General features: G+C 41.9%; 1 protein-coding gene across 10 annotated transcripts in view; it reads left to right on the top strand.

Moving 5' to 3' along the window:
• Positions 1-22833, top strand: part of nbeaa (neurobeachin a) — a 105266-nt gene that overhangs the window by 48619 nt on the left and 33814 nt on the right. For all 10 annotated transcript variants that reach the window (XM_056407947.1, XM_056407952.1, XM_056407961.1 and 7 more), the window contains exons 9-19: positions 6853-7050; positions 8480-8613; positions 9255-9363; positions 10670-10822; positions 12540-12708; positions 18200-18279; positions 18699-18761; positions 19561-19658; positions 20196-20288; positions 22514-22622; positions 22725-22806. In XM_056407947.1, the coding sequence (XP_056263922.1) occupies positions 6853-7050; positions 8480-8613; positions 9255-9363; positions 10670-10822; positions 12540-12708; positions 18200-18279; positions 18699-18761; positions 19561-19658; positions 20196-20288; positions 22514-22622; positions 22725-22806 (1288 nt within the window). The remainder of the gene's footprint in view (positions 1-6852; positions 7051-8479; positions 8614-9254; positions 9364-10669; positions 10823-12539; positions 12709-18199; positions 18280-18698; positions 18762-19560; positions 19659-20195; positions 20289-22513; positions 22623-22724; positions 22807-22833) is intronic.

Here is a 22833-nt window from a genome sequence, read left to right as displayed (position 1 = left end):
TGACGTTTGTAGAACAAAATTAATACTTCAAATACTAATCCTTATTTCTAACCTTGTCGATGTCTTGACTATATTTTCTATTCAATTTTCAATTCATTTGATAAATAAAAGTGAGTTTTCATGGAAGACACGAAATTGTCTGGATGACCCCAAACTTTCGAACGGTAGTGTATCTATATAAACATTTTAAACAATGGATCTTAATGTCTTGTAGCTGAAGGACATGTTGATGTTGTCAGGGCCGTGGCTGCACCGATAAGCACATTTTCATCCCCGTACTCTTTTAATGCAGCCTTGTCCCGGTATAAAGTTGTAGTAAAAAGCAGATTGAGCTTAAAGGAGCACAATGAAAAGTAGATTACAAACTGATGTCTGCAATTTGCGGCGTAGAAGTTTAGAAGTATGCGAGGGCGGACTTTGCCTCTTAAACGGAAACCGAACTCTGCGTTTCTGTCGCTCTATAGAATTATTCAAATGAGGCGTCGCGATGATGTGTGCCGAGCGCCGAGCGCTTTCGATATCGCCGTCTCTGCCTTTTAGCCCGCCTATCGGAGACAGCTGAGATGTCGCAACACCTTGCCAGCTGTCTGCTTCTTGTTTTGGCAGACTCGCATGCCTCAGGCCACTTACAGCTTGTTTATGAAGGTGTCCAAATCTGTCAAAATTTCAGCACCATCAGACAAGACGGAAATATCAGAGGCTGCTGATGTGTGGAAACAGCTGCTGGTATTTCAAAAGCTCCATAGAACGGGTCAACCCTGAATCTGGTATTTGCTTTTAATTACCAAGGCTTGATGAGGTGACACTAAGAGATACACATATTGACAAGTACACACCGATTGCATGAGGTGGAGCATGGACCATCATCTCTCTCAAAGTCTCTCTCTCGTTACAGACTTTGAGTCCTCTCATGTTCCTCCTAATGATCGCATGCTTGGGCTTGGCGGTTTCTCGGGCCATGAATCCTGATTCCTCTCTCTGTCACAGCCCCACAGTTTCCTGGGGCTGATCAGTCAGATGATTGCCTCTCTGCATGGTGCAGAATGGGCTTCTCAGATGCCCAGAAGAGACCATTAAATGGCTCGGTTGTTTCAAAGCCGCCGGGCCTCGGAGCGGCCATCGCAATGATGAGTGTGCAGTTTTTTTCTTTCTCCGGTCGACTAAAGGAGAGCGCCTGAGGGACTGAGCTTGTGTCACACAGCTTCCTGTCTTAATGCGAATAGAGGCCCGTCCTTGTTCCCACGACTTCACACGGATGAGGATGTACATATATGGCAATCTGTTCCCGGAGTCGTGGCTAATCTGTGCTGTACAGTATACGCGTGTGTGTGTGTGTGTGTTTGTGTAGCTGTATGCGGCCTCTTGGTCTCATCCGCTGTCAGTGCCACCGTTCAGTAATGAGCAGCAAATAGCAGACAGCCACTCCGCTCGCTCGGCTGAACAAGCCGCCAGCACAGCGAGGGTGTTCAAGGTCTTCCTCGCTCAAAAAGGCTTATGGTGGCCGACAGGCTGCGTGTACTGAATGCCTGTACGTGTGTGTGTGTGTGTGTGTGTGTGTGTGCAGTGCAGGGCTTCCACGCTCTCCTAACGACAAGACGGTCGACTATAACATCTTGTTTTCCACTCCGAGCTATTGAAGGTTTTTGTCTTTGTGTGTGTGTGTGTCGGTGTTTTGTGTATTTCCTATTTACTCACACGTTGAGTCGCACTCGTCATCATCCAGTCCAGATTTCCTCCTTGCGGAGCACTGCCAACAATCTGGCCACAGCGTAATTAATGGACAGAGCCGAGAGTCTATCTGGAGTATTTGTCTTGTGTGTAATCGTCAGATATTACACTATTATTGAAAGGTTTAAATATTCAGAGAAACGTGTCCTAAAAAGAGATTTGTGTCGGGGGCATTCCTGTGCCGACTGACAGAATATCAATAACCGTCCTAAAAGGTGACATCATATCTCTGTCGAGGTTTTACACCGTTCAGTTTATTCATGCAACGTCAATCAATCAATTCAACTTTTATGACAGACTCAAGGTCCAGATAGTACAAAACATTACAATATAATAAAATACATACAAAACCACAAGTAAAAAACAAACAAATAACGACACATTCTTTATAAATAAACGGCTGTACCAGTGTCTCCACAGCTGGGACTGGTAGCGTGCAGCGCTGAATTTTATATTTGATAAAAACATGATGATGTCATTTTCGGAGTCATCAACGCGGCAGATACATTTGTACATTGGATTTCTTCAAACCGCTTTAAATATTGACTCCTGTAGCCACAAACATCTCACTTGAGCATCGAGTGTTGAAGCTCAAAGTTTTAAAATCGGTTTTGTATTCAGTATTAAAAAATATAAAATTATATTCAACCCTATAGTGGTATGTACTAAGTCATTTATAACTCTAATAGGTTGTTGGAGAGGATTTATATTGGAGGAGAGCAATTTGTGTCGAGTGGACTTTGTGTGTATGTGTGTGTGTGTGTGTGTGTGTGTGTGTGTGTGCGCTGTTATCACTGGTTATCTGCAGCCGACAGGTTACAAAGGCGTGAGTTGTCGCCTTCATTCCTCTGTGTGAGCTTGTGCAACCAGGTGAGCAATAGCATGTGATTAAAGCTTAACGGATGTTAAATTGTGGACTTTCCTTCATGCACACTTCTCGCGCTGCCTGTCTTAATGTTTTAATTTTAAAGGATCTGTGCACTCATTAATATTTTAAAGAGTCAGCAACTCCCGTGAACACTTTCAGCTACCTGCCTCCAACGTTTAGCAACGTCAATAAAAGCTCACGGTCACACAGCTTCGTCTATACATAAGTACACAGCCACATTTCATGAATGCACCACAATAAATGGGCTGACACTGCAAATAATGTGCATCTTAATAAGTGTATTAATCTCCTATTCAGGCTATTCAGTAATGATTCTTTCTTCAGGGGGCCCGCTAACCTTCAAAATAAACCGAAGAGCAATTCATTCCTGTTGGTGATTGATTATGCTTGCATATGGCTGCAGTATTCTAGGTCTCTAATTAATAGATACACTTTACAACACCGCTCATCGGCTCTTGCATTCCACTAAAGTATTATGTCCCAAAGTCAGAAAATATTTACATAAGCACGCCGGCCGACCGTCTAAGTACCATTGATTACTCTTGGAGTCCATGTTCTGCTGGCATTAAGTAATGCGTGTGTCGGTGTCAGGGTAGCAGTGGTATACTGAAGTTATGGTATATTTGAAAATGTACCATTATAATGCTATATATGTGCTTATAAATTGTAAAACATATACATAAGTGTGTGTGTCAGTTAAAGGTACAGACAGGAGCTCTCTGGCTGCCTTGTCCTCTACACAATGGGATTTGTCAATAAATAAAAGAACGATATTTGAAAACCTCAAAGCTAATTTTTCTTCATCCAGTGGTTAGTTTAACACAAATAGTGCTTTCAATGTGTCGACTAACATGCTCTAGATATTTAAATTATTATATCTACATGCTATTGTGTTCTCAATACTTAAAGGTTCATATAAACTACTACTTATAATAATAGTAATCATAATAATAGTGTAATACTGTATATTGTGAGACTGTGATATTTTCTCAGATGGTATCGTACTTCAAAAATCTAATATCGTTGCAACCCTAGTATGTGAGGTTTGCTTTAGATTCATATTAAAGGTTTCTACAAGGAGGCCTTTTGTGTCACATTTGAAGCCGATAACTGGAAGGAAGTCTCAGCCGCTGCCAGCAAACAGTCGATTGAGAGAAGGTTGTTTTCTTCAGCGTGAAACGCTGTGCTGCGTGGTTCAAAATGCTCAGGGCATGTTTTCTACAACAGACCTCAGATGAAAGGTTTGAGAACAAGACGGGCCTGCAGGTCTGTGAGCAGCCCGGGGGCTTTCCTGTGCAGTCAGGCTGAGCAAGGCACCTGGGGACCCAGCCGCTCGCAGAGGAAGAGTTCCCCTCTCCTGGAGCTGCTGCACAGGGCGGAGCAGCAACCCGCCGGCCTCTCATCGGCAGGGCTTCATGTGCTGCACGATGCACGACACGCGGACCTACAGACCTGTGCACACACACAGATATATACCAAGATGCGTGCACACACACACAGATATGTACCAAGATGCGCACACACACACGCACACACACACACATATATATATACCAAGATGCACACACACACAGATGTGTACCAAGATGCACACACACACACAGATATGTACCAAGATGCGCACACACACACACACACACACACACACACACACACATATATATATGTATACCAAGATGCACACACACAGATGTGTACCAAGATGCACACACACACACACACACACATACAGGACTGTCTCAGAAAATTAGAATATTGTGATAAAGTTCTTTATTTTCTGTAATGCAATTAAAAAAACAAAAATGTCATGCATTCTGGATTCATTACAAATCAACTGAAATATTGCAAGCCTTTTATTCTTTTAATATTGCTGATTATGGCTTACAGCTTAAGAAAACTCAAATATCCTATTTCTAAATATTAGAATATCATGAAAAAGTATACTAGTAGGGTATTAAACAAATCACTTGAATCGTCTAATTAACTCGAAACACCTGGAAACACATTTTCAAATGTTTGATTTTGTTTTGCTGTTATAAATCTTTTTTATACTTGGTCTGAGGAAATATTCAAATTTTATGAGATAGGATTTTAGAGTTTTCTTAAGCTGTAAGCCATAATCAGCAATATTAAAAGAATAAAAGGCTTGCAATATTTCAGTTGATTTGTAATGAATCCAGAATGCATGACATTTTTGTTTTTTTAATTGCATTACAGAAAATAAAGAACTTTATCACAATATTCTAATTTTCTGAGACAGTCCTGTATATATATACCAAGATGCACACACACACAGATGTGTACCAAGATGCACACACACACACACACAGATATGTACCAAGATGCGCACACACACACGCACACACAGATATGTACCAAGATGCGCACACACACACGCACACACACGCACACATATATACCAAGATGCACACACACACAGATGTGTACCAAGATGCACACACACACACACACACACACACACACACACAGATATGTACCAAAATGCACACACACACAGATATGTACCAAGATGCACACACACACACACACACACACACACATATATATACCAAGATGCACACACACACAGATGTGTACCAAGATGCACACACACACACACACACACAGATATGTACCAAAATGCACACACACACAGATATGTACCAAGATGCACACACACACACACACACACACACACATACACACGCACACATATATATACCAAGATGCACACACACACAGATGTGTACCAAGATGCACACACACACACACACACACAGATATGTACCAAGATGCGCACACACACACACACACACACAGATATGTACCAATATGTGCAAACACACACACACACACAGATATGTACTAAGATGCACACACACAGATTTATACCAAGATGCACACACACAGATTTATACCAAGATGTGCACACACAGATTTATACCAAGATGTGCACACACACACACACACACACACATATGTACCAAGATGCACACACACAGATATATACCAAGATGCACACAAACAAACACATCCCAAGATACACACGCACACACACGCATACACACACACGCGCCCACCCGCACGCACACATACACTCACACACACGCATACACACGCGCCCACCCGCACGCACACATACACTCACACACACGCATACACACACACGCGCACACATACACTCACACACACGCATACACACACACGCGCACACCCGCACGCACACATACACTCACACACACGCATACACACACACGCGCACACCTGCACGCACACATACACTCACACACACACACGCGCACACCCGCACGCACACATACACTCACACACACGCGCACACCTGCATGCACACATACACTCACACACACGCATACACACACACGCGCACACCCGCACGCACATATACACTCACACACACGGACAGACGCAAACGGACACACACACACACACACACACACACGTCTTCATGCTTCAATAGTGTTAATAATGTTTCTGTTTGTGAGCTGAGGAGACAATATTCTGTTCAGTTCTTTATAGTTTTCACCCTGTATGAGGAACTAATATTCTTTCAAGGAAAACAGTCCGAGATATTTTCCATTTCAACAAGATTAAAACTCAGCAGCTTGTGGAAAAGGTTTAAGTAGGAATTGCAGTACAATTCAGAAATCGTAACGTAATATTCAGAAATCGAATAACGCAAATATGTTCATATTCGTGTCTTTTGTTGGCCGACTACAAAGAGAGGAGAGACATTCGGAGTTCCGGGTGCCCGTCTCTCTCTCATCCGTTGGCCCTTTCCATCTCTTATTCTGTGCTAATTAAATTAGTGCCCGGGTTAGCGCTGTGTTCATTAAGCTAATGCTGGGTTGTTTACACATGGTGCAATTAAGCCGACTCCATTTTGGGTGTTAGACGTGCACACACACTCACTCACACTTCTCTTGTCTCTTTGGACAATTCATTTGTCTCTCTGAAGTGCGTCTGTCCATCCTGAAGAGGGATCCTCCTCTGTTGCTCTCTTGAAGGTTTCTTCCCGTTTTTTCCCCCTGAGAGGGTTTTTTTCTAGTTCTTGGGAGTTTTTCCTGATCCGATGTGAGGTCAAAGGTCAGGGATGTCGTATGCATACAGATTGTAAAGCCCTCTGAGGCAAATTCGTAATTTGTGATGTAAACTGATTTGAATTGAAGTTTTTTTCCCCCACAACCTTTGACAGCTTCTTTCTCCGTCACCTGCAGAGCACTTTCAAGTTCAAGTCAGAAAGCGACATCCACCTGGCTGAGCACCACAAGCAGGTTTTGTACGACAGCAAGCTGGCCAACTCCATCTCCTTCACCTACAACGCCAAGGCAACGGACGCCCAGCTGTGCCTGGAGTCGTCGCCGAGGGAAAACTCCTCCATCTTCGTCCACTCGCCACACGCACTCATGCTACAGGTCAGTCTGGATTCTTCTGAGTGTCCGCTCGTCACTAACCTGGTTACCGAGCTCTGAATCACTCCCACATCTCAGGTTCTTGTCACAGGGTGAGGCTCAGGCTCAGAGAAACAAGCTGGACTCAATATGAACTAGAACGGGCACTCGGTCGAGTGCATACCTTCGCCGCAGGCACTTTTTTGGTACCTTTTCATGACCTTGACCTTGACATTTGACCCGATCGATCCCAAAATCTAATCAAATGGCGCCCGGATAATAACCAATCATCCCACTAAATTTCATGCGATTCGGTTTAATACTTTTTGAGTTATGCGAATAACACACATACAAATAAATAAATACACAGCGATCAAAACATAACCTTCCGCATTCTCAAATGCGGAAGGTAATAACAAGGTCCAAAAAGGGCAGGCAGAGAATCCAGGTTCAGGGCAGGCAGAATCAGGAACACGGACAGGACGACGGGAAAAGGACACAGAACTAGAGACGACAATCCAAAGACTGACACAATATATAGGGGGGAAACACAGGTGTACGACATCAGACAGTAACGAGACAAGAGTGGCTGAGGGCAGGTGCAGGGAATTAAACAATTAAGACAGAGGAGACACAGAGGAGACATAGGAGACACGGAACACAGGAGAAACAGAACAGGGTGTTACACTTCATGCGTGAAAGTACTGGAGTAAAATGTGGGGTTTACCATAGAAGGACAATACAGATATATGTATAAAAGCTGTTTATAAAATGCATAAAGTTGCCATAAATGTTAAATTTTGCTAAGACTCTCCGGTATTAAGTCAAATATCTCATTTGTAGATATTGCCTCATGTTGTATGTCAGCATATTTCTTTCCAACTTTATTTTATTCCAGGTTGGTTGCTAAAACTGTTTCTTCTTAATATCTCATCTTGCTTTCTAAGAATGTTCTCCTGCACCTGTAATGCAGGCTGCAATTACTGTAATTCACAAATGCAAAGGAGCAAGTGAGTCTCATTGTATTCTAGTTGTATAGTTATATACTTATATTAATCATCTTCTGACAGGTTGATGGAGTCAAACAGGAGGCACTTACAGCATTGTGCAGACTGAGCGTTAGCATAATTACTCACATTTTCTAATTATTTTCTGAAAGCAAAAAACATCAACTAAATTTCTTAATGGATGTAATTTGCGACGTGTGAAAGGAAGATAATGCACAATAAAAAACAATAAAACACTTAAAACAGACACATATTCCGGTTTTGAGAATTACCATGCAAAATTGTAGTAATTGTTTATTTATATCTGCAGATGTGGATGTTCTACGTCTGATACGAGTCTTGTTTAATTGGCAGTGTGTGTGTGTGTGTGTGAGATGTTATCTGTATCCCTCCATACAGTACAGTGTAGTCCTTGTCAGCGCTAACAGTCCTTGTCTGTCCCACAGGACGTGAAGGCCATTGTTACCCACTCCATCCACAGTGCCATCCACTCTATAGGAGGCATCCAGGTCCTGTTCCCTCTCTTCGCTCAGCTGGACTGCAAACAGCTCAATGACTGCAGCGTGGACACCACAGTCTGGTGAGTGGTCCACACAAATAACTGGAACTCACTGATTTACACTGTAAAGTAAAAAAAAAAAAAAAAAAAAAGTAAGTTTACTTTGCAACATCTATTGCAGCTGAAAGTGGAAAGAACACAGAAACAAGGAAGTTAAAAAAAGAGACAACGACGTTATGTGAAGATGAGACTTCCATGTGTGAGAATTGTCTTCCAACCTTACAATGTTGCCACAGGCTAGAAATAACTGATTATTATAGAGCGCAGGGCACGGGAGTGTGAAAGAACAAAGTGCGATGTGGTTTTTTGCCCCGGAGCGACGAGCTGCTTTTAGAAAGTTGCGTCTGCGTTCTTCTCGCTCCCTGATCGTCCTGACACCATCTCCATCACACACGCCTTAATGCAGTTACACATCAGGCAGCATCTCCGCATCATGTTGAGCGGCATCCAAAATACTATTCGGCAAATATCCTCAGGAAGACGACGATAACACAGAAACACAGAAAACTGCTATAAAAGATAAATGATGGAGAAAGTGTGGGGAGAGTCACGCAAACATGGACCGGGTTTTCTTGCCTCTTTAACTCACATAACATGTAATCAATCAATGATTTCCATGCAGTGTTACTGATATGTGTGTGTGAACGATGTGTGTGTTGCAGCGCCACTCTGCTGGCGTTCCTGGTGGAGCTGTTGAAGAGCTCGGTTGCGATGCAGGAGCAAATGCTTGGAGGGAAGGGCTTCCTCGTGATTGGATACCTGCTCGAGAAGGTCAGGAATAAGGAGTTTGCGTTGCATGTCATATGTATTTGTTGTCTGGCGAATAAGGAGGATAATAAGGATTACGTTTTGATTGCCCTTGTATTCGTGTTTATCCGCCGTACACTCAGTTGCTTGTTTTTCGGGTACAGACAGGTGTTTCTATTATGTTCTCCAACCCATTTCTATAATTGAGTTCAGGCAAAATAACAATAACATCTATCTGTAAGACACAATATAGTTCAACAGCACCGCAAACTACATCCAAATGGCCAAATGGCCAAATACAGTTGATTTAAAAAACACGAGGAATTTTCAGCAGCAGTTTTCAACAAATAGATGCTGTAGTCTCGTCTCTTCTCGCTGCAACAGGAAGTAACAGTATTTCACACATGTGCAAAAAGATAGAGCTCACATGAATTACAATAGAGACTTGGATCCGGGTGTAAAATACATACTTAACACCTTTTGACAACTGTTACAAAGCCACAGGCTCCGTGTTACCATGGTGAAAGTTAAAGTCTCCTGACACGCTGCGATAAAACCTACATAAGTTGATTTTTTAATTGTTAATTTTTATGTATTTTTTTATTTGGAAATATTGACAGGTACATAACACAGTAAACTTGTACTTTAACTGATTATATTCCCATTGTTTTTCATGTGTTTGTTTACATATACAAACAGATAACTAACCCACCGGTACACCCACCTAGAGTACAGGAACATAAATTCATTAAAAATAGATACAAAGAGGTCACCTCATTTCACCGAGCCAGACGTCTACATATGGACCTAAACACACATATCTGGTACATCTGTATGTAGACACACCTGCACCACTCACAGTCACTACATCACACAAGTACAATATATACAGCAATTAGATGACAATAGGATCGACCAGCAGGCTGAAAACAGAGTCCCCAAATTGTTGTTTATCTAACACTCAAATTAATACATTAATATGATTCACAAGTTCACTCAAATGTTGGACTTTCATACACATCTGTTAAAAAAAACATGTTTTCTGCCCGCGCTGAATCCCTTCTCGCTCGGCATGTGTGTCTTCTGAGTCTCTAAAGATGTCAATCAGTAACCATGGCAACTCATGATCTACTGTATTATATAGGCGTAGTTACCCTTTGTAACAGTTTACAACATTTATTGTCGAGATCTCTCTCAGAAACCTATAATTGAGGTATATCTAAGATTTAAAGTACTGTATGAAGACACCGCCTTATGTTAAAACAACTACATCATACGTGACGATTCAGTCAAGTTAAATCACAGTTGATATTTTCCGTCTCGTATCCAGTCGTCACGAGTCCACATCACCAGGGCGGTACTGGAACAGTTCTTGTCCTTCGCCAAGTATCTGGATGGTTTACCTCATGGAGCGCCCCTCCTCAAGCAGCTCTGTGACCACGTTCTCTTCAACGCCGCCATCTGGATACACACCCCCGCCAAGGTCGGTTTTATTTGTGTGTGTCTACTGAATAGGTGTGTGTGTGTGTTTTCGTGACCTTGCTGCAAGGTGACGGTCTGAATGAGAGAATTAATGGGGTGACGGACCCAGACTCTGATACGAACTAGAAAAAGAAGTGCTCGGCAGTTTGTTGTTTTACTTCAAGGAAACAGGCCAGACATATATAACACGAGGCTGACATTGTATTGTCCATTGCCCTTTACATTAATATAGCAAAGGAGGTTAGAGGACACGGCGGGAAGAACTGGCACACCACGTGGGCAAAAGGACAGAACCGGCCAACGAAGGAAACAAAGAGAGAAAGTGACGTTTGAAAAGACCCCAGGACACAAGAGAGAGATGTGAAGTTCTTTTTTTCCCCTTCTCGCTCTGCACTCGATGTGAGTGTTCCGGGCGATCCTTCGGGGGCCGGTCGGCTTTTGCTTCGTATTATCCTCAGAACTTCCCGACTCCCCCTCTGACCCCGAGACGTGATTGGTTCCTGGCTACACAGCTTTATCGCTCTCCAGGGCTCGCTGGAGTTAAGGCTGAGGAAATGCATCGGAGCAGTTGCCGCAGCTCGAGGGAATAATAAAAACCCGCTGTGAAACCCAACGTGTACTTATAAATCGTATTTGACGTGTCGAAACAGCGCAGAATGGCTTGACCATATGATTGCCTTTTGGGTTTTTACCTTCAATTTAGGGCCAACACAGGAAATAAGTTAACAATGGATTGCGAGTAAACATGACCACAACTCAACACGGCCATGATGAGACACACCAGACGAGCGTTAATGTCCTAAGCAGCAACACACACACAAAAACAAAAAAACATGTAATCCGTTAATCTTACCTCTGCTGGACCATTCTTGTCTCCCGCAGAGATTTATTATTTTCAGGCTATTATAATCACATTCATTATTGGCCTTAAATTAATTAATAGCCTCGGTCTTATTCAGGACAGGAAACACTTGAAGAAATTACATCCCTCATCGTCTCCTTTGCCCGCACTGAGAATAAAGAGCTTGATTTCTTCAACAAGCACTTCTGGTAAATATAATCCCTTCAGAAAATGGCGAATTTTGTCTTGCTCCGAGCGATTTTGCAACAGTGCAGCTCAAACCTTCGCGCTACGATCAAAGAATTTCAAGCCTTTCTGAAGCCGAACCCGTTGTAAACGGCGCCAGCGAAAACACCTCGGCTCGACGGGCGAAAAAAGCGATGCAATGAAGGCCATTTAAGCCGGCGGAGTGCGCTCTCCATTCTAGGTGAGACGCGATGGTCAAGGCCGCGGCGCTCCAGCTAATTCCATCCGCTTAACCAGCGCCACCTCGTGAGGGCCGGTCCTTAGCGTCGCGGTCGCCGTAATGAGCTGCGAGATTTGTGAGCGCGCAGCCGATCGGTCGACGGAGAGTGTCGGCCGGAGGTACATCCAGAGAGGAGAAAAGAGGCGAGTCGAGAGCGCCCTTCTTAAATGTCAGCGTTGCGTCAGGAGTTCCTCAGACGCTTGACGGCTTCAGGCATCAGAAACATCCAAAATAATGCGAAGCAGGAAAAAATCGGCGCTGTTGCCGGAGGCTGGGTTCTTTTTTTACTCCCCGTGCGGCTGTCTTTTCGCAATACGACAGGTGTCTTGACAGTTTTGTATTTGTCCCTCATTTCTTCTGCTTGTGTGAACCTTGATGTACTCTATAAATGGATTTGTTGTGTGCATTCAGGTCCAGCTGTCCCTCTACACGTACCTGTCATCCGAGTTCATCGGCACCGCCACCATCTACACCACCATCCGCCGCGTCGGCACCGTGCTGCAGCTGATGCACACCCTCAAGTACTACTACTGGGCCATCAACCCGCTGGAGTGCAGTGGGATCACCCCCAAAGGTCTTGGTAGGTTCACCCCCTGCACACACAATCTGCTAACATAAAGCCCCCCCCCCCCCCCCCCCCTGTAAGGAGAAATACAAGGTAAATCCTTCATTCTCAGACACTGCACACTCCATCTCTTCTTCTCTTTCTTTCTACAGCTTCCTCACAAAAAGTACTCACGGCCTTCAGGCGAGGCATTTATTTCCACACACATATGTCAATCTCTGACATATTCTTCATTCCTGTGTTGGGGTCACAAGGGGATGAAAGCTGTCTCATTACTGGGCTACCACGTGAAGATACGACACATTCACTGTCACATTCACACCTGTGTGCAATTGAAGGTGTCGTAAGATACAATCAAACCCCTCTCTGACATCAGAGTTGAAGGGGCTGTGTCCGACCATTACTGTCACTGACATTCTAAATATCCGACAAGCTCGTCGCGATTTGCAAGGTATCCAGATTTTTAGAGACGGTTTGAACTCTGAACACTTTCTAATAATAGTGTTTGAGCTTTAACTCCATATGATTATGCATGTAACTATGTAGCCATAGTTACACGCATCAGATAGGAATAGACTTAGGCTTAGACTTAGACTTACTTTATTGTCATTGTTACAGAGAACACGTTCAAAGAACAACGAAATTGAATAGCAGTCCCCTAGGTGCACTTCAATGTAAAAAAATAGGAGTACAAATAAAAAATAAGAATAAAAAACAAAATATGTACAGAATGATAACATAAGTGAGTAAGAGGCATGTCAGTATTGTATACATGGTATACGAAGAATAGAAAAAAGACAACCTTATTTAAAGTGACTCGGCATTTAAAAGCTTTCATATTGTATGCGTCTGATGAAGAGTAGCGTTTTTAAATGAATCACCGCGCTGGAGGTTAAATCAGTTTTAGCTCCCAGTTGAAAACAACAACGTGAAGACTGAAAATCAATCATCAATGAGACTTGACTCGCTAACTGACTGTGTAATCCTTATTTACTGTCAGGTAAAAGTGTTGATGATTACTCGTTTGAATTGCTTTTTGATCATTGTTTCAACATGAAGATTATGCGACAAAGAAAGTGATTTATGCCGCAGAAGGGGTGAGCGTGGCGGAGCAGCAGAAAAAGAGAAAATGTATTTCCTTTTTTATTCTGCGGAGGATAATCCATTTAATGTTTGTTATCTGAGTGCAAATTCAATTGTAGGATATATTTGAAAAACAAGTGCAACCGTAAAACACATCGTATTCCAAATCCAATACAGCGGGGAAGCACATTTGTCATTTTTTTTGCCTCCTTTGTGATTTCAGCAGACAACAAATAGTGTTGCCACGAACCGGAGCTTCAGAGAGCTCAGAGCAGCCCTTTAACTTTAATCAACCTCTCCTTTTTTTTTTTTGCCCGGGATCTCTCCACTGTCTATAATTACGCACCCCCGCGTTGCCATGGCAACAGACACATTTGATTGACAGACCCAAGGGAGCTTTTAAGAATCTGTAATCAAGTGGCTGTCTCGTTTCCTTTTTCTGTATGGAAATATTGCTGCTGGGATAGAGCCCCGTGAAGAAGCATCGCTGCTGAGAACATTGCTCGACATTTACACTTACAGGTTCTCAGCCACTGTAGAACCTGGTAACGACAGAAGTTTGGAAGGCAGCACTTGCTTTTTGTTTTATTTAGTGCTGTGAAAAAGAATGCGTTAACGCGTTATGATTAAATTACAGGATTAATTAGTTAATTTCTGTTAACGCATTTAACGCATGCGCAGAATGAGCTTCCAATACGTTTGTTGTTGGTCGTCTCTACAGCAGCATGTCATTTTGTCTCTACGTGTCGCGTTAACACGACTCCGATTTCGGGACGAAAAAAAGTCACTTGCACCCCCCCCCCCCCCCCCCCGTCAACAACTCTTCCCGGCTTGCGCGCACTGGTGAGCAAGTTATGTGCATCCATGTGTATAAATGTATATATCCGTCTTTTGTCATAAATCTTTATGTTCTCACAAAAATATACCGAGAATATCGGTAATATGTGATTAATCATGATTAATCCACAGAAACCTGTGATTAATTTGATTACAATTTTTAATCGTTTCACAGCCCTAGTTTTATTATTGGAGGGCGAACATCCTTAGGTCAACATCTAAACTTTACATTTTGGCAACGGTTATGGAATTGCTTCTAAGTGACCCAGCGAAAGGAGTTTGGCATCCTCAATGACTGACACACACTGAATGTCTAAAAACCTAAAACCTATCTCAGGCTTTTGACATGTTGGACCACTCTGTGTTGTTCCGGAGGTTGGGTCTTTTATACTGTTACAATACAAAGTGTCAAAGTTGATGTTACATTTTTATAGCTTTTGTAATATCCAAAATAGTCTCCCACAAAGGTCAATATTAGGTCCTATTTTATTTAGAATTTGTATAAAAAAATATGTGTTGCAATGTAAATAATACAGAAAAGGTTCTGCTTTAGCCGTAGCGAGAGTGATGAGGGCCTGCAATCTGCTTTTAATGTTAAACCTCGGTTAATTCAGACTTATTCCAAATGTTGACAACCAAATGTTGTCCTTATGAAGTTCAAAGAAGCCAGCTGATGTTGTGTATCCGATTGATACTGTAAATAATGCGGTTGAATAACTATCATATCCACTTATAAATACCTTTTCTTTAACCATTATATCGGGCATCTTACAAAAAACATTCTATCTACTATAGGAACAAATGCGTTTTAATTCTTTTGCTGCAAAGAAAGAAATAATTCAAGCGGTTCTTCGATCAGCAATTCATAATGGAGATATGTAATATATGCATGCAAATTCTTCTTTGTTTATAAAATATTAGACTAAGTGTACTATGCTGTGTGTCCCCACTTTTTTATGAGAAAGCTTTTTTTAAATCTTAGAATAGAACATTGGAACATGTTTGCTTCATAAGTCCATATTGTCTCAGTAGCTGTAATCTTCGATCAAAAGGGAAAAAATTAAAACTTAAAATTGAAAACGAAATCAGGATCATTTGATCACTGAATGACAATTATTTGGTTGATACAACATGCTCATTTGTTTTAAGTCGTCCCTTTTAACCCTCCTGTTACCTTTCGGGTCAATTTGACCCCATTCAATGTTTAACGTCGGTGTTCTTTGGGGTCAATTTGACCCCAGGCTGTTTTTCACTGTGTCAAACATATAAGAAATATTAACTATTTTATATATTTAAAGGGCTATTTAGGTAGTCAACAAACAAACATAAGGTACCTCACACTTAAACTTGGGAAACAATATTAATTCTAATAATTTTCTGGAGGTTTTAATTGCTGGGGTCAAATTGACCCCGAGGGTAAAATATGTTAGTAAATGTAAAGGTAACAGGAGGGTTAAGGGAATTTACTTTCCTTTTTAAGGTTTTTTATCTTGTTTAAGTTTCTGCATGGTGCTGATGTGAAACTTAAATAAGATTCAAAACCTCAATAGGATCATCCCGGGTGTATAAAGGTTAATACAAATAAAATAATGTGCATGTATTTGCTTTACAGTGGTGTGCATTGTAACGCATTGAAACATAACGCTATTTGGCTGGTGTTAAATCTGTAGTAAATATCTTACTTATGTCCATTAGGTATCTTAAACACACACAGACTGAACCCCCAAATGCAAAGACTTCAACAAACTGACAAAATGTACAATATTTTTAGAGGAAATTGATTATTTTGTGTAGTTGTTGCATTGAGCCCAATGACAGCACACACACACACACACACACACACACACACATGTGTGTAGAGGCAAGAAAAAGACACGGAACATGAATGGGTTCATAGCAAAGACCTCGCAGGTTGTCATTATATAGAACCACCGAAGCGCTTTTCTTTTTCACAGCGACCGGGGAAAAAAACTGCAGAGTCAGATCGGGTGAACAGGAGCACGGAGAGGAAAGGAAATTAATTTCAAAGAGTGAAAGCCGATAATTAAAGCTGCCCCTGGGAAGTGGTTTCGATGAACGTAAGCTTTGCTCAAAGCCTCTTAAGAGGACCGCTTTAAAGGGAGAGTGCACGGAGCTGCTGCGTCACCGTGATGGATGGCGAGTGTCGCCGGCCCCATCCAACATGCTCCGGCTTGACAGATAATGATGATGAATCACAGGGGGATGTTTCAGTGTCGTGTTTTTTGGCTGAGGTGAACGGACACACACACACACACACACACGTATGTGATTCAAGGCCAGCCGAGCACGGCGCACAAACACACAGGCAGAAGCTGCGTAACTTGATCCCTTCAAAGTTTCTTTTTCCAATCTTTTATGTTTCTCTTCACTTTACTTCTGCTGGCTAAGCAGCTACGGGGTCCGATATCGGTTTTAAATGTTCTGAGAGGACGAGGTGCATTTTTATTGAGCTGACAATAAACTTTTACTCTCCTTTTATAGCTCGCATCAAATAAGGTCAATTCCCGACATCCTGACGCGGCAAAGCGCGCGGTGGAAAATGCACATAAGCCGGGCATCACACGTGTTTATTGTTGCCTTATATATTTAACACGCCTCTGTTGGGAATGTAGAAAAGCCGATAAGAACAGGAAGCCTGCGAGGTTTATCGCTTAATGACTTGTTTGTTATTGACGTCGGTAAAAGAGTCGTCGTAAAGTAAGGAAGAGACAGTCAACGTTGTCCGTGGCCTCTGGGATCATTAAAACAAAAATGTTGTATCATTCTTCCTTTGATCTGAATCTATGCATCTTTATTTTACTATTTGGCTCCATATCCCATTAGTTAGTTATTTGGCAGGCGTTTGGAGCCCATTCATCACAACCCTGTGTGACGCACACATTAAACACCTCAACGGTGAATGAGTAACAGTTACAACAATGAAAATGCAACGCCGAGCATCCGAGTGGTCAGTTTTCATCTCCTGAAGGGGCGAATGTGCCATCATTTCAAAGGTAAAAGGAAGCCCTTTTATTTAGCTAATTGCAGCCAAATTTATGAATAAAAGCCGTTGAAAAAAACCTGGTTGCTCCGTGTGAAGAACGGTCGAAAGATGTCAGACCTTTTCAAAAAGAGGCGGTGATATCGTAACGACATGATGAATTGCATTAGGCAGACGGAGCCTTTCGGTTTTTTATCTTGATTATATTTGTTTAGCCCTCCACAGCAAATAGCTGGCAGAGTGCCAGAGCTTTAAAGTACATGCAGCGGATAACAGAGCTTGTTTGGTTTGGATCGTTCGGGCCACCAATCACCTTTTTATAACTGTATAAGTTGTCATGTCTTTACTGTAATCAGTTAGATTAATACATTATAAACTATTCAGATTGCAAAATTGCATCTGGAGTTAATGACAGAGATGTACACGTTAAATCGTAGTGTGTGTGTGTGTGTTACCATGCTTTTCTTTGCTCTCCCAGGTAGCCTAATACAACACAATGTCAGTACACAGTAGGGCTCACTGAGGCTGATCATTAACTGCATGAAAATTGATTTTTAACAATACATTATTCTTTCCTTTGTTCAGACGGACCACGGCCATCCCTAAAGGAGATCATCTCGCTCAGAGCCTTCATGCTTCTCTTCCTCAAGCAACTCATCCTAAAGGTACAGTCAGAGGAACGGATTACCGTTATCTTTAATCGTATAGTTCAAATTGCAAGAAATTGCCTTTCATCATGATGTCCTCTGTTGTTTTCTCCTGATTCTGGGAGCTGACGGCTTAATTCTAAATGTGTGTGTGTGTGTGTGTGTGTGTGTGTGTGTGCGTGGGGAGAATCGTATTATAGATCAGCAGCCTGAATGAAACACTGTGTCTTTTGTGTTCCTGTGTGCTTGTATTGATTTGTTCCTGCGTGTGCGTGTGTGTGCGTGTGTGTGTGTGTGAAGGTGTTTCTGCCTTCCGGTCAAAATCCAATGAACCAGGAACATAATGAATAAAGTAATCTGAAGTTAAGAAAAAAAGGACTGAAGGCCATAAATGTTCTTTGGTGAAAGATGGCCGTGTCTTTTTTGCTTCTTCCCAGGACCGGGGTGTGAAGGAGGACGAGCTGCAGAGCATCCTCAACTATCTATTGACCATGCACGAGGTAAACGCTTCTCTCGGGGTTCGTACGGTCATGGAAAACCTGGAAAAGTCATGGAATTTTGTAAATAGTTATCGTCAAAAGTCCTGAAAAAAAAGTCCTCAAAGTTTTGGAAAAGTCATGGACATTTCTTCAATCCATTTGTGCATTTACGCTGAGTTTTAATTAATGAATAAGCTTTTAAAAGGATGACGCTAAAAATATACGCCGGCATACGCTTTCATACTCGCACATTTTTCGCACCTCAAACTATTCTCTCATTCATTTGTGGCATTTAAGTGTATACTGTATGCTTTGGAATTCTCATTGTTAGTTTAAATACTAAATTTGCTCACTTTTTCACGTATGCACCGAGATAAAAAAAAAAGATTAGATTCAACTTTATTGTCATTACACATGTACAAGTACAGAGGAACGAAATGCAGTTTGGCATCCAACCAGAAGTGCAACAGAAAGTATCATACAAATTATGGTCATGGAAATTTGATTTAAAGTCATCGAAAAGTCATGGAAAAAATCATGTGAATCCAATGGTCAACATGTGTATGAACCTGTTCTCTGCCACAGAGACGTAGTTATAGGGGAAAAAGAGGGAGACAGAGAGACAGAGAGACAGGGAGAGCGCTGGCGCCGTGACAACGTGAACGACGGCACAACAATGGACTGAACAGAATGTACTTCTTCTGTAACGATTATATATATCCTCGCTCTGAAATACCACCATATGCTTCTCCGCAATCCCACCCACCCTCGTCCTCCGTTTTTTCACCCGTTCAACTCTCTGCTTTCTTTTCTCGGGCAGGATGAGAACATCCACGACGTGCTCCAGCTGTTGGTGGCTCTCGTGTCTGAACATCCAGCGTCCATGATCCCGGCATTTGACCAGAGAAATGGGATAAGGTGATTGCCGCCCACACACACACACACACACACACAAATAAGGATATGATGCAACATCTGATGCCTACAAACATGAACCGTCGACCTTTTCTGTTTACTGTATGCATCGAAGGTTTAAAAATGACGGAGCGATTTAGAATGTGCAAAATGCGATTGTGATCTGTAGTTTGTAGTGGATAAAATACACATTTTTACATTTGTCTGTTGTGCAGCAACCACACTGTGTGACTTATGCAACGCTTCAGCCAAGCAGCACGAGTTTTCAAAGACGAGGCCTAACTGTGCCGCTAATTCCCCGAAAACACAACTTCACATGGATGTGTTCGGGTTGCCATGGTACATCTTCTGCTTCTGGAAAAGGAGCCAGCAAACTGTCTTTTCTTTCCCATGTTTGTGACTTGCATGAATTTCTTTTTGAAGAAAATGCTTCAGTCGGCGCACAGAAGGACTTTTTTACTCTGAGCCGACTATATTTAACGTGCTATCGTCTCTTCGTTGACGTGTAATCAGGACGGCTGTGTGTTTGACATGTTACAGGGTGATCTGCAAGCTACTGGCCTCGAAGAGTGAGAGTATCCGGGTCCAGGCCCTCAAAGTCCTGGGCTACTTCCTAAAGCACCTCGGTCACAAGTCAGTACTGCTATTCTCCTTTTGTGTGGTGTTTGGTGCTCGGTAAATGGTGAATGGTAAATTGTAAATGGTAAATGCTGAATGCTAAACGCTAAATGGTGAAAGGTGAATCACTGCAATAAGAGAGCATTTAACTCTTTTTTTTGCCACAGCTAACACAGAAATACTGCATGAGGGTCGTGAGACTGAGTGTGAGAAAACACTGCAGTAAGAACTGAAAACCTACAGCAGCGCCGCCTCCAGTGAGCCTTAGAAGAGCCGTTTGTTTATGTGTGTGTGTGTGTGTGTGTGAAGATAATGTCCCCGTCATCACGGCCAGGCGGAATAATGATTTTGACAGTGTGCACTGGCAGGAAGGTGGAACCTTGATGAGCAGCAATGAATGCTGGGGGATTTATTCATCCCATGTGACATTCACGCCTCTTGCTGCACAACACGGGAGGGCTGCAAGCTGCACCTGAGCCCTGCAACTTCAGCGCTCCACCTACTTAACATCTGCTCCAACCAAACATCCTGCAGGGCTGCCTCTTAAAGATTACACAGCGCTTCAACACATATGGAAATGTCATATGGTTCCAGATTGCTAATTTAGTGATGCATAAAACAGCATTTATACTTTTGAAAGATATTTTAGTATATTTTATATATATATATATATGTATGGATATATATATATACATATGCTATATATATATATATATATACTGTATATAAATATATATATATAAAATGCTATTTTTAAATTATTGCTTAAATCATTGACACATAATCTATTTTCATGTGATTTATTGGTCATTTGAAAGTTTTTGGTTTTAGGAATATAGGATGTTCTACTATCATCAGGATTTTAGAGCCTTTAAATTGTTCTGATCTAATCTCAAGGAATGAAATAAAAGTAAAACCAATTTAGATTTGATGGGGTCTATTCTATAGTTTGAGAGTCAGTGTCATATCTAAAAGAACTGCTGTTTCAGATGTTTTTGACATTGATATTATTGTTTCTTTATCTGCATACAGTATTGCAGGTGCATCAGCAGCCCATCAGTTAGACCACAAAAGCGCTTGTGTGGATGATTTCTTTTACTGTTTTCTTGACAACCGTCCACTAAATGATGGAGATGTGATGGCTATTTTTATATTTAATTTAAGGATGAGTGTGTGTTTGGTTTTAATCCCAGACCTGGAGCTGTCTTATTATGACAGACCAAGATACATCAACATAATGCATTTATTTCTGTGTAAAGTATGCCATCAGACCCTCATTTTTACATTTTACATTTGCTTTTTTGAAATTTAATTTGTTCAAATAGACACAGAGAGCTGGGATTGTATGTCAAAAAACAATTAACACTTTATGAAAAAAATAATTCAGTTTAAATAGAGTAGAAGATGTAACTGATTAAATTAGTGTAAACATGATAATGGAAGTTAACTCCAATTATCATGTTTAACCCTCGTGTCGCCTTCGGATTAATTTGACCCCATTCAATGTTTAATGTCGGTGTTCTTTCGGTAGTCAACAAACAAACATAAAGTGCCTCACACTTAAACTTGGAAAACAATATTAATTCTAATAATTTTCTGGAGGTTTTAATGGCTGGCGTCAAATTGAACCCAAGGGGTAAAATATGTTAGTAAATATAAAGGTAACAGGAGGGTGAAACATTGAATCGGGTCAAAATGACCCGAAGGCGACAGGAGGGTGTAATATTTAATCGGGTCAAAATGACCCGAAGGCGACAGGAGGGTTAAACTAATTTGTGAGTTAACAGATTTGTTCATAATATATGATTAAATAATGTGCAAACATGACTTGGTTTTCTGTTTCTAACATCGACAGAAATAATGCTCTGAGAATATACAGAGGCTCTGAGCATTATTTGCTGAATACAATTTTTAATTAAATCCTCAAAGTTAGTCAACCTGATTTCTGAGCCTTTTTAAGTTAATCGCACTTGAAGACATGACTTTCTCCCAATATCAAGGTGAAATCTTCAAAGTTAATCCTGTACAGCCGTCCCGGTGACGGACCCCCGCGGTGTTGCCGTTCTGTTAATTCTCTTGTTAATTTCAATTGTCCTCTTTGGTCCCATCATAAGTGACAGGGCCATATGGTGCCACCTGCCAATATCAGGCCGACATCAGGCGAGTGCCAATCAATGTCAGATCCAATTGTCATAAATCCTGGTGTGTGTGTGTGTGTGTGTGTGTGTGTTTCCCTGCAGGAGGAAGGTGGAGATCATGCACACGCACAGTCTGTTCACACTGCTGGGAGAGAGGCTGATGATGCACACGAACACCGTCTCTGTCACCACCTACAACACCCTGTATGAGGTAGGCGATTGGCAGGTCGACATCGCTATAGCAACGTACAATAATTCGTGGCATTTAATTGTGAAATGAATCCCCCCTGTGTGTGTGTGTGTGTGTGTGCAGATTCTGACAGAGCAGGTCTGCACTCAGGTGATTCACAAACCCCACCCTGAGCCCGACTCCACCATCAAGATCCAGAATCCCAGTGAGTACAAATAACATAGCTGCCTGC

Source organism: Pseudoliparis swirei, chromosome 3 (genome assembly GCF_029220125.1).
Source record: "Pseudoliparis swirei isolate HS2019 ecotype Mariana Trench chromosome 3, NWPU_hadal_v1, whole genome shotgun sequence".
NCBI lineage: Eukaryota > Metazoa > Chordata > Actinopteri > Perciformes > Liparidae > Pseudoliparis > Pseudoliparis swirei.
This window is presented reverse-complemented; position numbering and strand designations above follow the sequence as displayed.